This window comes from Talaromyces proteolyticus (genome assembly GCF_021365285.1).
Source record: "Talaromyces proteolyticus strain PMI_201 chromosome Unknown BGW36scaffold_3, whole genome shotgun sequence".
NCBI classification, from domain to species: Eukaryota; Fungi; Ascomycota; class Eurotiomycetes; order Eurotiales; family Trichocomaceae; genus Talaromyces; species Talaromyces proteolyticus.
In genome coordinates this window covers 2,521,854-2,539,843 of record NW_025764279.1, presented here as the reverse complement: position 1 = coordinate 2,539,843, position 17,990 = coordinate 2,521,854, and the positions used below count along the sequence as shown (strand labels likewise).

The window sequence follows — 17,990 nt, the reverse complement described above, 5'->3', positions numbered from 1 at the left end:
AATGGCACCCAATATAAACATGGATATAATAGTATAATTCGATAATAATACAGCGTATACTCTACTAGAAACATAAAGTAATTAATTGATCGGGCTGGTGCCGATCTAGACCCGCGGCGGCCCAAGAAAACAGCGCCGTACTGTCTGCATACTCCAAGTTTCTTAGTCGCTGCTAGTGGCCGTTTTCTGCAAGCCCGCCTTCTTTCTGCACTCTTTTTTCTTCTTCCTGCGCTGTTCCCTGTTCCTCGACGTCATTCCTTTTAAATAACTAACCCATCTTACGCTCGTTATTTTCTGTTTTCTTCTTTCTTTCTTGTTCCTCGGTTGCCCTCTTTGTCTACCTCGACTGCTGCTCGCCTCTCCTTCACGACCCGCACACCATCATTATTATTATCTACTCAACACAGCACAGCCCATATACCCAGCACTGGCATGCACCCAGTCTTGGACGTCTTTCTCCAGCCAGAACCAGTAACTACTATATTCAGTCTCACAATGTACTCCTGCGCAAATTATCCACGCGGCTGCCGTGGCCGCTGCAACATCCCCGGTGGGAAGTGCAGTGACTGCACTGTAAGTCTGTCGATTATTCAGAAAAACACCCAGAGCGAAAATGCTGACAAAACCTGCCAGGTGCTGAATCTCCGACGACCATACACCTCCGTCTCTCCCTTTGCGCAGAACCGCGACTTCCGCCGCCCAATGCGCTCCGTCTTTGCGCCTCAGGAGGCCCCCGATAAGACCAACGAGGTCTAGCTACGAAACCCCAATTCACGAATTCGCATTTCTATACCTGCATCCACCACCTGTGGCGATGGTCCACGAATAAAAGCATGAATGGGAGGCTATTTGATTGGCATTTATGGTATCAGCGCGGCGTTCCACTACGATTACTACACCATTACTACTATACTACGACTTTATACTGAGCCGAGAGAAGCCGGCTTCCTTGGAGTCTTGTCAGGAGATCACTCTCCTTTGCAACTGGAATCCTGGACTTTCCATTCATTCATTCACTCATTCATCTTCACCTTCACCATTGACCTATATTGATTCTGCAAAATCACGGCTGGTCCACCTCACAAACGACCGAACAGAACAGGATTATCATATGATATGGTGATTCTTTGGATTGTGCCGAGTGTGAGAGAGTACGTATTCGCAGCGTATCTTGACGCTCCGCTGTGCGGACGAACAAGGAGCTCGGAAATGAGCGGATCTCTCTTTGTTATGTTTCGTCATCTATTTTCTTGAAATTCTGATTTTCAATGTTGATTCTTATTTATTGCTATGCATGAAACACCCACTCGCTTTAATATACCCCTGCTTACTTTACTCCATGTATCCTGCGTTTTACTTCTAAATTGTATTGTATTCACTACCAAAAACTTTTTGTCTGCAAAATCCTGCCATTTCGCTACATGTTTGACAAAGTAGCTCGTCCGTGAACCGAGATCCGAGTCCCGGGCACGGACATACCATTGATTACTATTATTAAGAATTTATTTCAAATGATAAAATAGCCATGTAACGTCTACGGTGATGATTAGACCAAGTGGAGCAACGGAACAGCCTCGGGGATGTCAGGCAGCACTGTTTACGATTGACGCCGTATTAAATAATTGTTGTTATTATTGTTATTATTACAAAATTAACCGAATATAAGACTTTGTCCAAATCTTATACATATTACACGTCTCAGCACCTTGACAGGAATGTTTCTCGCATACAAATTGTTACCCAATATGAACATCAATTGGCTGAATTATTATTCGCAATGTCCAACCCTAAAACGCCATTACGCGGCCGGAAATAATAACGGTGTTTCCAGCAAACCTAATCCGATCCCAGTCCATCCCTTTAATATCATCCTCGTTGGAATGTGTTATTTTGTTTCGTTTCAGGGTGTAGCTCTAAATGTGTAAAGATAATAATAATCTCTGCCTTATTACTGCCTGGAATTGAGTACAAACTCCAGCCAATCACAGCGATACCCTGTTCTGCGGTTGGCGATCGATCCGATCGATCTTGGTACGGCCGTTTTTTTGCTTTTTTTTTCCTTTTTTTCTTTCGCCTTGCCTTCCGATGTGGAGACAATGATATCTTAATTGATAACACTACATGTATATGTAGTACATCCCGAGCCTGTACACATCACCTGATGATGACTATGATTAATATTATTTTTGCTTCAACCGTCGGATAGGCTACGTACAAAATTTCTTCAATTTCAGTCAAGAATGAAAGAGTAAGCAGCAGTGGAGTAGAAAGGTATCCAGTCCACTTTCCGTGTTCCGTAATTTAACGGCCGACTCCGCTTCGTGTTCGTTTTTTTCCCTAATCAATAACCTTTACATAACCCGAAGAGAGACAGTTAAAGGGGCTGTTACCGATCATTTGCTCGGGCACTAAGTTGATAGCGCTAAAAATTTGTCTTTTATTGTTCCTGATTCAGGAATATTAATGCAGGGCCAGTTTGGCGCTCTAGAAGTGGTCTAGACTCGTTAAATGAAACCGAAATGATGGCTCGGCGGTACTTAGTACTTTAACTTGCATGATTGTTATCGTAGTGGGGGCGTGCCACTCGTTTGGAGCTGGAGTGACATATTACATGTAATATTAAACCGATTGACTAGGGTAGTGGTGGTGGACCGGTCGTTTCATGAGATGATCGATGGGCTTGCGGTCAGATGCTGACGCTGACAGCAGGGTTCATGGACTAGGCGGGCTAGGTCTAGGTCATTAACACGGCACAGCTCCAGATGCCATTTGATATATGTATATTGATATCAACGTTGAAACACGGGTATATAATTGCAAGTAACATGAATCTATGCTGGTTTAGTTGATAAATGGTTTTCCAACGACGTGCTGCTGTTTCGAATCATGAAGACTAGTATGTCGTTTATCCCAGACATCCGGTCCCAAAATCTGTTCACACACCCATCGAGCTGTCCGCGTATGCAGACTCCAATACCGCTCGTCTTCTTCGCTGCTAATATTGGCCGCGTGGCCGGCGGCCTGTCTTTCTAATGACCCCAATGCGTCAAATATGACTAACTGGTCTCGCATGTGCACGTCCACGTAAGACTGATGCTTCGCAGAGCTGTCGCTGCTTCCATGCAGTTCCTCCATGAGACTGTTCACACAGCTATCTGCCAACTCGTCCAATGTCGATATTATGCTATTCCCATCCCGATCGCCTCTGTGCCTCCCGGCGCCCCCATGCTTCCCTGAACCGCGTTTGCTACCGCGGTCCTTGAAGCCGTCAAAGAGAGCGTCGGCTCCGATGGTGAAACCACTTGACATGTGCGCAACCAGCAATATGTAAAGGTGCGTGTGATGGAGAGTGCCTTCAGAAGTTCGTACCTCGATGGGCATAATCTCGTCATCTTCTGCGTCGTTTGAAGTCGACCGTTGCGTGATGATATCGCTTGGAAGCCGCTCCATTGCCCGACGTAGACGTCTTTCGGTCTGTTCTTCGAGATATTCCCGAATACTTATCTTCGGAAACGCGTCATCAAGTTCATTGCCGGCTTTGCGCCTATCTTTGCGGTTCCCTTGAGCCTGCTTGTCTCGAAGATCCTTATCTGGAGCTAGAATCGTGATGTCGATTTTCGTGACAGGCCCTCTTCGATACTGACTCAGATTCAATGCTGGAAACCCACCAATACTTTCATCCTGCATGTCTGTTGGGGAATTTGACCCCAGAGGATGGATTTGGAACGTCACCGCACCCAAATCTACAGGGCCCGTGGACCATCCGCGCTTGCGCAGTTTTATGGACAGCTCTGGCAATCCGATTTTTCGTAGATTAGGCACGAGCACTTGCTCTATATAATCGAATGACGGGGCACACGTCACATTTGTTCCACCGGTGACGTTCAATTCTATAGCAGCATCTAGGTTGTTGGATAGGCTGCCGGCGTAGACTAGATAAGGATATAGGGCTTGAAATATCAGGAATATGGAGCCTGCGGTGGACTGATTGATTGTATATCTCGACTTGATTTTGGGAAGCTCTCCATTTGCCAAGGTAAGATTCAATAATGGCTGGGTTTGGTTTTCTTCCTCGTCGTCCTGTGGCTGCCCTCGAGGATAGAATGTTAGGGTCTGAGACCCAATTTCCCCACCAACAATCTCGCCTTGACAGATCTCCACCAGGAACTTGATGGCTGCTGCATGGGAGCCTTTCAGCCCCGTCTTTCCATGCCGATTCCCGCGAATGTGTGAAATGGTGATGGACTTGCCGGTGAGCGCGGAGAGGGCAATGGCGTTCCGGACCAGCTGCCCGCCGCCCTCGAGTGTTCTACCGTCGAGATGGATCATTTATATCAATTAATGTGTCTATATATTGATCTAGGTTCAATGTGGTGAACAGACGGGAAGTAAATGCGCTTGTGTTCAGGATGCTAAGATTCCGCCTCCAAGAAAAGGAAGCTGGGCTTTAAGTAAGTCATACATTTTACCAGCAGGATACATGGCAATAAGGCCCAGTTGATGATTCTAAGCATGCACTGCCTGAGTATGACTCAGTGTGAGTACGGATTAGTGCCTTGGTGCCTTCCGGAGGCTGACTGCGGGTGGAGTTTTTTTTGGAAAGCTACTATTGGCCAGTCTTGATAATACTCCGCGGGCCAATCCGGGGCTGGCAATTAGGCAGTCCCTGGGCTTCTGCCGCGACGTCACCATTCGATCGTTTCCTCTACGACACGAGGTTGAATACAGACGGCGGGCATTTCATCGCCGCATATCGTTCCAGTGCGATAGTAGACGCAGATTGTCATCAATATGCCGTGCCCTATTACCATTACCAAATTTATCGGCACCGTTTCCCTGGGGCTGCTCACCGTAAGTAGCTTCTCAACCCACCTCGTTGAAGCTTCTTGACGATAGTCCTTGCTTGTGCTGAAGCTAATACGCGATGTAGGGCGTGTCTTACTCGACTGCATTCATCACTATCCCAGCCTTGAAAGCGCTCCCCACTGCGTCGCATGCTACACGACCCTTGAAAGACGTCAAACGCCTATCTCGAAAACATGCCATTCGCTTGTCGAATCTAGCAACTTCTTGTCTCTTCTTCGCCTGGCTCGTCGTGCCCAAGCGCAAGAAGCATCCTTATTTACTCTGGGTATGCTTGACTTCGACTGTCAGCACTTTGGGTGTTGATTTCTGGTTCAACCGGTCTCTCGGTCTAGGCGGCTGGGCCCGCAGTGTTGTTGAAGACATTGATTTCCCATACTTGAGTGTGCGGAAGCAGTCGCCTTCGTCTTCGCCATCGAAGAAAGACGAAGATCTAGTCGTGGTGGAGACTGACTCTGATTTCAATGGCGAGAGCGTCGAGCGAGATATGGACCGAGAACGCCGCCTGCAGTCGACTCGCTTCTGGTTCTCTGGCGCCGCGCTCTCCATGGCGATAGTCGGCCTGTGGGGTGACGGGGCTTAAGTCTTCGGGCTTCTAGTTGGAATAAATAATGACCATGACGATAAGAGCTGATTGATTATGTCTGGCGCTTTCGAAAACCGGTTTCTCGCAAGATGGCTAGGCGAAGGCTTGTTTGGGCTCCTTCTTGTTTCTTTATACTATCCGCAACCTCCACTTCATCTGTACAATCACCTGTCTTTAATCTCCTCGCCTATATGGTGTTTGATAATACGTTTTGTGCTGGGTATATAGTAATGGCGCAATGAATTATTCTCCCACTGTCTCTCCAGCAAGGTCATGGAAGGCGCGCTTGGTCGGCTGGGCAGCTGCTCGCAGGGCTCCTTCCGGGCATAACCGCCACAGCTCCCCCTAGAATTTCAGCTTGATTCACTCCTGATTCCATTCAGTGGCTGTCTTGCTTCTTACCCATATTGCATCGTGTTCGATTTCATTTCATCCACTGGTAGCATGTACTATGTATGATTGCTTTACCTCATAAGCACCCACCTTCATTATGCCTTCTGAATCTGGGAGTCGAATGAGACGCAGCAAGTCCACCCCATCAGTCCGGAAGCGTCGTTCAACTGTCTCTACGCCAGAGGCTCTGGATCCTCAAATCGCTCGCCATCATGCCACCACTGCTGCGTCACTCGCCATGGCTCAGGCAAAGGGTAGGACCGCTCATGCATCATACGAGGAGAGAAAGCCTTATAGGGGAGATATCGCCTCGATGACTGTGGCGACCACCGTGCCAACTGCTAGTAGAACCCCTCGCCATAGTCCTAGCATCCGTTTTGTCAGGGAAGGAGGGAATAAGAACTATACTGACACCGCTGTATCTCCTACTCTTCCATCAATCGAACATGAGACTGATGGCATCTTTGAGCAATGCTTGCCAGATGATGACTACGCAATTCGCGAGTTTCAGGGCTTTGGAAATGAGGAACTTTTTGCTCCATCATCCTATCGCCGACTTCGCAAGGCCCGGTCCATGTTCTCGACGAGATCGATGAGAAGCCCTCGCGGCGGAGCTGTTCCTTCGAATGAGATGTCAAATATAGAACCTTCCTTACTGAAAAGGAACTCCGAAATTGCAGTCGATAAGCCCAAATCTCTTCGTCACTCGTTGTCATTTTTCAATGGGGCCTCAAGTACGATCCGGCGAGCGAAAAGTCATTATGCCATGTCCAATCGTGTGCAGTTGTCTGAGGAGTCTGTGAAAGAAGCTATGCCTCGAAAGCATCCATTATTACCATCAAAGGAAAACCGTTTATCGCAAAAATCCCTGAGGCCCACAGTTAGGGCGATGCGAGAGATGAGTCCCGATGATGATGCAGTTCCTGTCAGCGACAGTAATGGCGTCCACAAGAAAGCTCGAGCTTTCTCAATTAATATCAAAAAAAGGTTGAAAAGGGTCTTTGGAATACCAGGCTCTTCTGATGATCAGCTATCAGAAGACCGTTCATTTGGATCGCCCTACAGTGAAAGTATTGCTTTTGATAGGTGAGCAGTGACATTGCTGGGTTATTTTCTTTACCTACGCTCATTTTGAATGACTACAGTCTTTCCACTTTTGACGGAGCATCACCACCAACGCTTCGTTCCAGACAAAGTCTTGAAAGTATCGACACGTCAGCCTCTCGAGTCACTAGTTGGACGAATTCGACTGCAGGAAATACCGTGAAGACTAGACATGCGCCGAGTCGCAACCACCTTTCAACCATCGAAGAAGGTGTGGATGCTATGAGTGGCCAACAGTTTGAAATGCCTGAATTTCGTAGATCGGAACGTGTTGCATACCCACAGAGCAAGCAGATCGACTCGCAACGAATTTACTCCGCTTTAATGAAACACATCGGTGAATCATCATCCAAAAATGGGGAGACGGTATTATCGGCTGGTGCCGTGAGAGGTTATCCTACCATCACAGAACGTTCATCCTCTGTTCAACCTTCACGAGAGGGCCGTGGCATTCGGCCAATGGCAAGTGACATGTCAATGAAAAATGCTCAAACATCTCTTCAGATTGATTCTCGTCCGGAAAGCTCGCAAAGTCATATATCTGGGTATTCTCACTACCTGGACGCCAACAGATTCATTGCAAAGGGTAAATCAGTATCAAGGAACCCTTCAAAGGCCCCTCTCAAAGAACCGGACTCACTCTTTTTCCCTTCGACTGCATCACACAAACCTAAAACACCAAGTCCATATAGGATGGCAATGAATTCAATACGCGAAAATGATTACTCTGATGATGACGCTACTAGCGTGATTATAAGACAAACTACAAGGTGTGTCTCGACTTCCCCAAGTGTTTATTCAAGAACTCCAAGTGGCCAAGCTATAAATCACGAGGATCTTTGTCATGAATACGAAACCCCTGGGCAGTCAGGTATAGCAACCATTTTTGACAGCCAGGTTCCGTACAGATCTCCCAAGAAACACGGGTCTTCTGGGATGGGTATTCGCTCGAAAAACAGTGCAGAGTGGAAGAACTGGATGGACACTCAAATGAACAATATCACCGTTTTTGATGCTCCTAAACTGATCTGTCAGCCAGTGCCAAGAGACCATCATCGAGAGGATGCCGAGTGTGACGAAGAACCAATCCTAATCAGTCCTCCAACTCGTGATCGACTTATAGAATATAACGAAATGACCCAACCAAGAACTTCTCTCAGCGAGCTTCGGAAATTGTACACGTTGCGAGATCTTCGCCCAACAGCGTCTACAACAGAAACGAAGCCTTTGGAACAGAGTAATTTCTCCCGCCCACTCAGCAGACAGTCAGTGGCATCCCTCAGAACGACAGGTCGATCTGCTGTGAATAGTTGTGCAAAGGATCTTTGCGCAGTCTCTGAAAATAACAACATCCCTCATCAGCAAGATATTCGAGATCCACCCGGAGAAACCTTTCGTACTGTAAGATCAAAAAGACTCGTTGATATTGCAAACTCCTCGAATCGCAGTTTGGCTATTAGGACAGCACGCGAAGCTAGGATCAACCGTAGTCCCGACGAACGATGCACAATGCGACAGGTCGATGACCAGAAAGGTGCGAAAACAGTACAATTTCGGTCGGTTAGAGAGGGCCCAGACGACACATTAGGCAACAAAGAAAATGAGAGATCACCGAGTGTCAACAGAAAAGGCAAATCTGTGGTGAGACTTTCTGATCTGACGGGGCTACACTCAACTATAGATAGCAAGCGCATGGTGGATTTGTTTTTAGACAGCCGTCGTGGCCGGGAGAACAACGCTGAAAGAGATACCCCTTCCCCAGCCTTCATATGAGAATTGAGACCCGTTAGGTATTTTATTGCGGTTTATTCTCGTTCACTTGTCGTTTTTATATTCTCTCTATGGTGTACGACATACAAGCATACATCTCTACTATAACAGTACTTGGACCAATGACTAGGTGCTGTAACTATTAATCAAATCACTTGATATTCATACATTCGTTCAAGCCGTTTATCATAAACTGCCATATTCACTGCACAGTTCCTATTTCACTGTACTGAGTTGGATTTTCGGTTCATTCTTAATATTCCAAGCTTGGCTTTGAAGCGACACGTATCGTATTATCGAGAATGAACCATTTTGAATAGGAAAGTATATAATCGTTTAATGTTTTTAATAAATAGTATGCCGAGGAATCGGCCTAATAATGACTATTCCCGATCCAGTGAGAATTTGCAGTATTTCGTGATTTCCAAGTCCTCCATCGATATGCAGATATGTGTGTGTATTATACGTAAAATGTTTCGAGCGTTTGGTTGGTTTTACTGACAATAATTTGCCGGGAAACTGCCTTTAATACCATGGAGCTCACCTTCCCACCAGTCGTCCGTGCTATCTGTTTTCTTGATAACACGGATACGATCTCCCTCTCGGAAGACTAGGTCGCCCTGTCCTTGGCCCCCGAAATCGTATAGTGCCGTCACGTATACTGCACGAGTTGCCGAAGGTGCACGCGGTGGAGGGGGTGGAGGCGGTTTCTTTTTCGCAATTGACCCAAGACAACCGCCCGGTGTTGTCACGTTTGATGATGACGATGGCTGTCTTTCGCGGCTGAAGTAGTCACCTCGAGGACCTGCTGGTGCGTTTCCACCAGCAATAGAAGAAGTCTGAGGAATGGAGGAGGAGTAGTCTGGGGAAGGCGGGCTGAGATGAGTTGGGTTTGGCGATGGGGAAGTCGACAGGTAGTCCCCCATTCGCGGTTTGGTATCCAGGTTTGGTGCTGGTGGAGGAATACCTCGATTCGGTGACGTTGCTGATGATGATGCCGAGAGCTGTCGATTGTTGCTTGGACGTCGTGCGCCAATCCCATTGCTATGACTCCCACTGCGACGGTCGTCGCTGGTGCGTATTGCTTTCCCATTGGCAATGCATGCGAAGCCTTCGGCTTCCTGTTGAACGGGCAGGAATTGACCTTTCCAGTCTTGAATTACCTGCTCCATGGCCGGTGGAGGAGACGGAAATTGTTCTTCCTCCGAGTAGGTGTGAAGGACTGTGTAGTAATTAGCTAGGAGGGTATACTGGATGTTGATCTGCGAATCAAGAATATGTGGTAGGAGGGAAAACACGGCGGCGATCAGCGGTGGCAGGCGCTGTCGCAGATTCTCATCGGCGGCGTTATACTCCTGAACCCATCGCAAATAGTGGTTAGTCCGGAGCAAAGGTGGTGTCCTCATGGGTTGGAACGAAAGCATACCTCTTTTGCCCGCGACAAGTCTATCTCAGCTTTGGCCAAAGCAGCATTGTCACGGTCTGAACGTTTGGCCTTCTTTAGAGAATTGTCGACTCGGTTTTGGTAGTGTTCGAAATCCAACTGAGTATGTACGTCAACAATTACATTCTCTTAACCTTGTGAACGAACAAAGGCTACTAACTTTCTTGTCTTCTCGTTTCTTTATTGTTTTCTTCAAAGGTGCGATTAGCTCCTTCGCCCGCTGAGCTGGCTGGATCATTCGACTATCAACGGCATTGACCTCTTCCAACAAGTCCGTCCGAAGCGACTCGTACTCTTCATTAAGGCGGTTGGTCCTCGCCAGGATGGCTGGTGGTGTTGCGACACTTGGTCGAGTATTGGATGTATCCGACGATCCGACAATCGGTGCATATAAAACTTCAAACTCATTGACCAGTCTGCCTTGGTACGTCAATATCGATACCCATGCGTCACGCCACGCTTTCGTTGACTCGATGATCTACGCAGGAGCACATTAGCAACCATCATTCTCCCAGCTGAGCTTCACAAGGCTGAGGAGGGCAGGTCGTCGCTACCTTGGCCAAGAGCTTATCCGCCTCGTCAAAATCCTTCAGCAAGACCGAGACTTGGCTGTCGTCCGCTGATCTTTTCATGAACTTGCCAAACTGCCTGTGCACAGACTGCATGGTGGGCGAGTTGGAGCTTCGAGCACTCGATTTTATTGTGATGGAAAATAGGTGGTTTCCCCTGCTCCTCCTCTGTTAGTCTTTTGTAGTAGGGGCGAGAACTGCAGACAAGACTGAAATCGGACCGATCATGAGGGTAATGTCAGTTCACAAAAAGCAAGCGAAGGGTTACGCAGGAGGCATCGCGGCGGGGGGGCGAGGCGGCGACAGGTGCGGGCGCAGAACGGGTTGAGCGACGAGGGAGAATGCGAGGTGCAGAATACAAATAATCACAATTAAAAAGAATAAATAAAATATAATTTTTAATAAAGTGTGCCAGAAAATACAAGAAATAGCAAGTTGTCAGATCAGGAGCAATGGGAGACGAAGGAACGGAGCTGTTCTTATGCCATTCCAACTGGTGTCAGTTACTGGACTGGCCAGAACCATCAAATCAACATACCGGATCTGCTTTTCTGCGTCGGGGCTGTGAACCAGCATATGACGAGGTCCTGGACCCACGCGTGTTTCAGCCTTCCGCTTCCATTAATATTCATATTAAGTGGGTTTCACCAAATGCCCAGTTACACGAATATATGAGTACACAGTATTAACGTAGAGGAGAGGCATATGTGATGTTAGTAATCATACAGTAATAGACGTACGGAGCTAAGCCGTTCCGGGCCTGCTTGTTCCCCGCAACACCGCTTCACAGCTTCACAGCTTCACGCTTTCGCCTTCCAGGCTTCAAGGCCGTCACCACTCCAGCTAGCAATCCACGTCCAGGATAATGAAGCTCTCGGCGAGCTGACATGTCTCGGCCACCGTTGTCGCTTCCCCGCGGAACTACTAGCAGTGTGCCTGCGAGCCAGAACACGGCCCCCGTCATTAAATTCCGCTGCCTGTACACCCACGACGTCAGGCGGAAGGCAAAGCGCTGGCAGGATGGCTATCTCAAATTTCACACCTTCAATAAACGTGCCATGGTGTACGACGACGCGGGCAATTTCATAGGCGACCACCATTGGCGAGACAGCAACGAGATCCAGGACGGCGATGAATTGGAGCTGGATAAGGGTGTTCTGATACAGGTTAGCGAATGCATGGAAAGAACGCAGGCCGATATTTCTGCGTTGTTCGAGAAGCGCAAAGCCAGCCAGGAATCTCCACAACAGAGCACCCCATTGGCACCCCCATCAACACTCCCTCTGTCTTCTCGAACTGCGGTACCTGCGCGGACCGGGCCACCCAGATCCCTCAATGACCTCCTGGGAATCAAACGGCCGTCTACTGGCCGTGTAGCTGCCATCCAGTCACCGTATGAACAACGTCATCCAACAAAAACAAACCATAAACCCCAAGAGCAAGAAGAACGCCCTCGCCCAGCCAAGCGATCGAAACAATCGCCTCCAGTTGTTTCAGAAGAAAAGGGTTCTCAGCGGCAAATCCGAGGCTTCCCTGAAATAATCGAACTAGGAAATTCTACTTCACAGACACACTTAACCGGGACCATATTGACGGAACCTGTGGTGTCCAGTGAACCGCGACAGCCAGACAAACGACATAACAGCTCCCATGTTTCTGCAAATGCAACCTCTAGGCCACGCTCCAATGATCATGTTGCTAAAGCACAAAAACAAGTCAATAGTCCTGTGCCAGCACGAGACTTGGCACGGAACCAGTCAAAGTCGATACTAGGAGAAGCTCCTTTACGCACTCCTTTATCCTTGGAGAAAACAGAAGTGCAAGTTGCCAAGAGCAGACTCGAAACAAATAAACCTCAAACCCGTCTAAACCCACTACGCATGAGCATTGAAAAGCCCCGTCCGAAACTCATGTATAAGGCTCATACCTCGAAGGCTTCAAACAATAGGACTGTCGAATCAGCACAGGCGGGCTCCAAGTCAGTACACATCTCTCGAAAGTGAATTGGCATACATTGACGAAAATACCACAGTCCATTCGTTTCTGGGACATTACTACCAGGGTCACACACTGATTGTGATATCTCAGCTTCGACTCTTGCAGTCCTCGAGGAGATTAATGAGGAGGAGTCGTTCGGCAATACCAGGGAAGAGAATGCCTTAATGCCAGATAGCATCCTGTCCAAGAAAGAAACTTCTCAATCAACACGAACAAGGGCACTCTACCGAGTTCCTTCTCATACAGCAATTCACGGTTCTGCCGCATCTTCTGCTGGTATAGAACTAAAAGATGATCTCAACCCACCAACCTCGTTGCAGATACATATTCAACAACGGGATTCTGGTCCCACTCATACAAAACATAATATAACAAGAAGTCACTCTGATTTATCTTCTATGCTTCTTGAATCTCATCCGATGGTCTCAGATCCCATGGTAGGAATATCTGAACCATCAGTGGCGGAAAAGCAAGGCTTTGCTCGCAGGAGGAAAGAACCCAAAGCATTCCGTAAATCCTACTCTGACACGACGGCGCTGTGGAACGAACTTAATCATAATCATGGGCCATCGCTTCCAGTAGCCACAGAACGACCTCCTATAAGCGAGTCAAATCATGAAGATTCCGAAAAGGGACCCTGGACTGCGGAAGCATTAGACTTCTTTGACTGGTGGCCACCGGGGCGGCAGAAGCCTTGAAAATTGATGGTGACCTAACCACAGCATCAACGATAACGATTTATGATGTACTCTATACGAAGGCTTTGCCACTGGATTTATAGGTATATAGATATTCACTTGTAGAAATAAATGGAATTGAACATGCCTTATAACACCAAACTATCACGTAATAGAAGGTACGCCAAATCAAGGACATATACAAAACAAACAGCATTGAAGCTCGTATGAATAACCTATATCCATGCATACATCTACAGTCTCTTCGTCAGAGTTCCGGCTATATAAGGCATAGCTGACCATAAAAACCTCTGTTCCAGCTCAACCTTTCCCCACCCTCCATCCTGATCTGCCGCCTTACATAAATAAGACATAGTGTCCCTATCAAGCCGGCAATCCCCCACAAAGTAGCTCCATCCCAGGAGGGTAAACAGAAGCTGCGAAACCCTCGCAATAGCACTCGCACCTTTCTGCCACGGAAATGGATTAACAACATGCTCAACAACAATTATCTGTCCCCCCGAACGCAAAAGAGAATATAAATCAGCAATTGTCCGTTCCGGATTGGGCACGGAGCAGAGAACTCGAATACAGACAATCGTGTCGAAAATCTGACCGGGTTCACCTCCTGCATTGTCAGTCTGGACGCCCTGTTTCTGCAGAGCACTAAGCAATTCCGCTTTCTCGGCGCTAGCCGGCACGATGTGGTATTTCCCATCGAGACCATTAATTGTGGCTCGTCGACGCAATTCAGCGTGCAGGCCGACGCATGGCTCAGCACCGTAAATCGCAGAGATGTTGTTATTAGGCGATGGCTGAGCAGCAAAATACGGCATTTGTGAGCCCGTTCCCGGCCCCATGTCTAGGACAACACCCCGCGCTTTGGCGAGCAATGGTGGGATCAAGGCGGCTGAGCCGGTCAGCGTGCTTATATCTGGGACTGCCTGCGTGTCATCCTCGTTGGGAGGCACGGAGAACTCGACCCAAAATCGACTGAAGGCCTCATCGCGAATCTCCTTGGAGCGGAGAAGAGGCGCAAGTGGTTGTCTGCGGTAGAAGATTGTCTCATATACCACGATGGCATAGTCTTTTGGTAAATCAACACGGTTAGTCTTATATCTTGGATGTTACATGTATGGGTTCAACTTAGAGTGGGTTGGAGTGTTTACGTTTGAGTGCCCAAGGAAGTAGAATGCCAGGCTGGATAAGACCTAGGATACGGTCCTGGAACGTCGGCGGAGCATCTGGCTCAGTCATCTCGTCGAGTATGGCCAGAGGGTTTGCTTCCAATACTAAGCGATTGATAGTGCCGGGATAGAGGGGCGGCGGACAAGTAATTTAGTGTGTTTGTCAGTCCTTCAGAGCAGTTGGGAAAATTTTTTTTGAAGGTCAATCACATGTATGCTTGGACAGTAAGCATTTCAAAAGGTGCAAAGAAAACTAAGAAAGATATTTGGTACAAGTATGGTTATATACACACCCACTTGTCGGGACCAGGCCACATTTCATTGGTTTAAAAAATACTGTAATAAGACTGTATGAACGGTATCACAATAACGGGTAAAATACCAGTGTACCTGTATTTTGACTATTTTTGCCCATCTCCCTCTAATCATCAATCGGCTTGGATTTACTTCACTTCGCTGAAAAATATGAAGTAATATTCCATTGAAACTATATATTTGAATCATCGACGTCGGGTTTTCATTTGCTAGTAACAACAATTGAGGGCGATGGGTTAGCGACTTGACGCAATGTGTGATTTAGCAGATAGTGCGTCACAAATCTGTTTGAAATTGGATATGACGTTTCTAAACAAATTTCATTCAATATCGCTGGCGGTTCAGGGGTCGAGATCTTATTAAGTTCTAATAGGCAATCTATGGAAGTTATGGGTCAGCAACATGCAACAGACTGTCTATGTAGCTCTATGTCTTCTACAAAAAAGTGCCAAGTATAAAGACCGCACGACCTCTATGCCGTTGGATAGATCGCCCTGTTGGCCATATCTCTCAACGGGCGATGAGAGCGGCCTCGCATCCGGTTAGACCCTGCGAAGGATTTCATACGTTTGATTAGGCCCAGAGTATGGAGACAGTGCAGCGGGCGCCAAGCCTGGGAAAGAGGGACATGGATAGGAGAGAGGAGACCTAGAGTGTCATGGTGCCCACTAAAACGAAAACTTCATAGCCTAGAGGTTGGGTAGGGCTGCTAAACCTGATTAAATGATAATACCCATCGTCTAGTCATTTCTTCTTGAATTACTGTTCTAGTTTCTTCTTTTCGACATTGATATTTCGCTATGTGGAGGAGGTTTTAAGCTCCTTGTTTTCAGCACGATTGAGCTAATGACTCTCATTTATTGGAGTCTGTCACGTTGGTCATGAATTTTACTCTTGGCCTTTAGCGCGTCCTGTGCCTTGCGATTTTTCAACGTATGCGAATTATCAGACATCTCATTGGTTGCCTTTCTTGTTACCAATAAGGGCTTCAGGAATAGACCCTGTAATTCGGCAAATTGCTCCGTAAAAGTATCAAGAATATGTTATAATGATTATTGGAAAATATCATACAACTTTCTTCAAAGAATATTGCTGGAGAGTGTGTTGTCTGGGAAAAGAAGATTTGAAAGGCTGGGAAGGTGCAATCAGCTATATAAACCACCTAAGCGATAATATACGTGACAGTTCCATCATAAATATGTAATATTGCAGAAATGATTCACCTAGTGGTATTGGTACACCCCTGCTGGGCTGGAACTCCGTTTAACCGGTCCTTAAGCCAGTTCAATGCGTCTGATGCACCCGTAAACATCAACGATAGATGATCTAAACCCTCTCTCCTATAATCGACTGAAGCTCCGTCATTGCAATATGATTGGATCAGTTTGTCGGTGTCTGCCACAGGGCTTATCTCATCAGTGGCAGATTTATAGACCATTAAAGGAATCTGAGGTGTATGATGTCCCGGATTGTTTGCGTCTAAGATCTTTGTAACAGTTGTGCTATTAAAGATGTTGGGATCTTTGACAAACGAAAATATGTCTTGGAATGCAAAATCAACAACAACTGCTCCTAGACACCAAGTACCTATTTGCTGAATGACACCAGTTTTGTTGGGCAGAATTTCCGATGCAATTAGTGAAGCTATATCAGGATATTCATTTCCAAGCCCTACAACACCAGTTGCAATCAAACCTGCAAATGCACCTTTGTTGATAGTGTATAAAACCGTTAAAATGTTTGGGATCGTTCCACCCAATGCTGCTCCAGCAATTTTTAACTCAGGTGCGTAAGTAAGCTGGAGCTCTGCAGCAAATTCTGTAGACATGCTTCCCCCTGAGTAGCCCCACATCGTGATCGTCGGGTCTGCCGCAAGCTGTGTGAAGTCGGACGATGCTAGGGTCGCACGTATTCCATCTAAGACTGCATATCCCGCTAAAATATTTGCAAGAAATGCTGATTTAGGGCCCAAAAAATCAGGAACCGTCACATACCAACCATAGTTCAGGGCACTTTGGATAAGCGTTAACTCCAGTTCCGTAACAATAGTGCCAAAGACACCTCCTGTCTGAGAGCCTTGCTGAAATACATATGATGGACAGCAGCTTGGATTAGCAGCATCCTCAGCCACCTGATATGAGAGTAACTTCGTGTTACTCGCATTGTATGGAACTAGAATTGTTGATACAATGGCAATCGCATTCCCAAACGTATCAGTAGAACGATAGAGGATTTGGTACGCCGCAGAGACATTAACGGGGACCGCGCCGAAAGCTGCTAGAGGGTAAGGAACCGATCTATTGCGAAGGATAGTTCCCGGGTGTTCATTTTGAAAGCCAGGCGGGGGTGTGTAGAATGGGTCGTCAGCTGGCAAGATAGGAGAACCAGAAGAGTTGGCTGCTGGTGAAGCAGTGACTCTCTGATGAAGGAACAAGTAAACACAAAGGAATAACAATTTGAGGTGAAACATTTGGCAAAATAACTAATCAAGCATTAACTAATATCAACTATGTGTCTTCAGTGATGTTGGGAACTAATCAATTCTCAGAAAGCTCATTCAAGTTTATTGATTGATATATTTCATTCAACGACAATATAGGAGATATACACTCCGAGGTATATAGCCAACACATGCTCATGATACTACCAATCCTGTATAGGCACAAGCACTAGTTTCATACTCTGCAATAGGGCTACGTTAAAGCCGAGGATTTTAAACTACTATTAGGGCATATGAAAGCTGCAGAGATCAACCGCTAATTCAAATAATATGGAAGGGTAGGGTAATATAGTTTGTTACTCGAAGGCATCACAGTTGGATGAAAACTGCAACGCCGGATCTGGTAAGATCACACGCAGGCTGATGAAATGTAAGGTTCGCACCCCAGATAATACCCACCTCGCACGAACTTCAAGAGTTGAACCTCGACTTCTAATTAACTCCCCCTGAATATTAAGAAACGCTTCCATCCTACATCATTTTTAGCGCCATTACTTGATTATTATCGGATGGTAGCCTACACTAGCCCCAGGCCGATATCGAAGTTTTCCAACGTCGCTTGTGCCGATAGGGGCGGGCTACGA

The 17,990-nt window shown here is 46.9% G+C and overlaps 8 protein-coding genes across 8 annotated transcripts; 4 read left to right on the top strand and 4 right to left on the bottom strand.

Moving 5' to 3' along the window:
• Positions 1-495: 495 nt before the first annotated feature.
• On the top strand, positions 496-756 carry BGW36DRAFT_289169 (uncharacterized protein; the record flags this gene model as incomplete). Its single annotated transcript, XM_046210636.1, has 2 exons — positions 496-573; positions 634-756. The coding sequence occupies 2 exons, from the start codon at positions 496-498 to the stop codon at positions 754-756; spliced, it is 201 nt and encodes a 66-aa protein (XP_046075807.1).
• A 1,645-nt stretch (positions 757-2,401) lies between these two features.
• BGW36DRAFT_372845 (RNA 3'-terminal phosphate cyclase/enolpyruvate transferase) lies at positions 2,402-4,526 on the bottom strand. The gene has a single exon (XM_046215519.1). The coding sequence runs from the start codon at positions 4,327-4,329 to the stop codon at positions 2,842-2,844; it is 1,488 nt and encodes a 495-aa protein (XP_046075806.1). The 5' UTR covers positions 4,330-4,526; the 3' UTR covers positions 2,402-2,841.
• Positions 4,527-4,791: 265 nt separating this feature from the next.
• BGW36DRAFT_356551 (uncharacterized protein) lies at positions 4,792-5,446 on the top strand (the record flags this gene model as incomplete). Its single annotated transcript, XM_046213784.1, has 2 exons — positions 4,792-4,851; positions 4,931-5,446. 2 exons carry the CDS (start codon positions 4,792-4,794, stop codon positions 5,444-5,446), a joined length of 576 nt encoding a protein of 191 aa, XP_046075805.1.
• A 493-nt stretch (positions 5,447-5,939) lies between these two features.
• BGW36DRAFT_290785 (uncharacterized protein) lies at positions 5,940-8,719 on the top strand (the record flags this gene model as incomplete). The annotated part of the gene is made up of 2 exons (XM_046210788.1): positions 5,940-6,928; positions 6,988-8,719. The coding sequence occupies 2 exons, from the start codon at positions 5,940-5,942 to the stop codon at positions 8,717-8,719; spliced, it is 2,721 nt and encodes a 906-aa protein (XP_046075804.1).
• Positions 8,720-9,210: 491 nt separating this feature from the next.
• Positions 9,211-10,825, bottom strand: BGW36DRAFT_395069 (SH3 domain-containing protein; the record flags this gene model as incomplete). Its single annotated transcript, XM_046217993.1, has 4 exons — positions 9,211-10,071; positions 10,143-10,259; positions 10,321-10,638; positions 10,715-10,825. 4 exons carry the CDS (start codon positions 10,823-10,825, stop codon positions 9,211-9,213), a joined length of 1,407 nt encoding a protein of 468 aa, XP_046075803.1.
• Positions 10,826-11,534: 709 nt separating this feature from the next.
• Positions 11,535-13,549, top strand: BGW36DRAFT_372839 (uncharacterized protein). The gene is made up of 2 exons (XM_046215518.1): positions 11,535-12,707; positions 12,762-13,549. Exons 1-2 carry the CDS (start codon positions 11,617-11,619, stop codon positions 13,423-13,425), a joined length of 1,755 nt encoding a protein of 584 aa, XP_046075802.1. The 5' UTR covers positions 11,535-11,616; the 3' UTR covers positions 13,426-13,549.
• A 1-nt stretch (position 13,550) lies between these two features.
• On the bottom strand, positions 13,551-14,824 carry BGW36DRAFT_405208 (S-adenosyl-L-methionine-dependent methyltransferase). The gene is made up of 2 exons (XM_046218958.1): positions 14,574-14,824; positions 13,551-14,491 (listed from the first exon to the last, which is right to left on the bottom strand). Exons 1-2 carry the CDS (start codon positions 14,659-14,661, stop codon positions 13,659-13,661), a joined length of 921 nt encoding a protein of 306 aa, XP_046075801.1. The 5' UTR covers positions 14,662-14,824; the 3' UTR covers positions 13,551-13,658.
• A 730-nt stretch (positions 14,825-15,554) lies between these two features.
• BGW36DRAFT_395067 (putative secretory lipase) lies at positions 15,555-17,376 on the bottom strand (the record flags this gene model as incomplete). The annotated part of the gene is made up of 3 exons (XM_046217992.1): positions 15,555-15,621; positions 16,130-17,325; positions 17,347-17,376. 3 exons carry the CDS (start codon positions 17,374-17,376, stop codon positions 15,555-15,557), a joined length of 1,293 nt encoding a protein of 430 aa, XP_046075800.1.
• Between the last annotated feature and the right edge of the window lie 614 nt (positions 17,377-17,990).

What these genes read in the sequence shown, in the direction of transcription:
- BGW36DRAFT_372845 (XM_046215519.1), bottom strand. Translation starts at nt 4,329, where the DNA reads ATGATCCATCTCGACGGTAGAACACTCGAGGGCGGCGGGCAGCTGGTC.
- BGW36DRAFT_372839 (XM_046215518.1), top strand. Translation starts at nt 11,617, where the DNA reads ATGTCTCGGCCACCGTTGTCGCTTCCCCGCGGAACTACTAGCAGTGTG. An exon ending in TCAGCACAGGCGGGCTCCAA is followed by an intron (nt 12,708 to 12,761) that starts GTCAGTACACAT and finishes AAAATACCACAG; the next exon opens with TCCATTCGTTTCTGGGACAT.
- BGW36DRAFT_405208 (XM_046218958.1), bottom strand. Translation starts at nt 14,661, where the DNA reads ATGACTGAGCCAGATGCTCCGCCGACGTTCCAGGACCGTATCCTAGGT. An exon ending in ACTTCCTTGGGCACTCAAAC is followed by an intron (nt 14,492 to 14,573) that starts GTAAACACTCCA and finishes ATTTACCAAAAG; the next exon opens with ACTATGCCATCGTGGTATAT.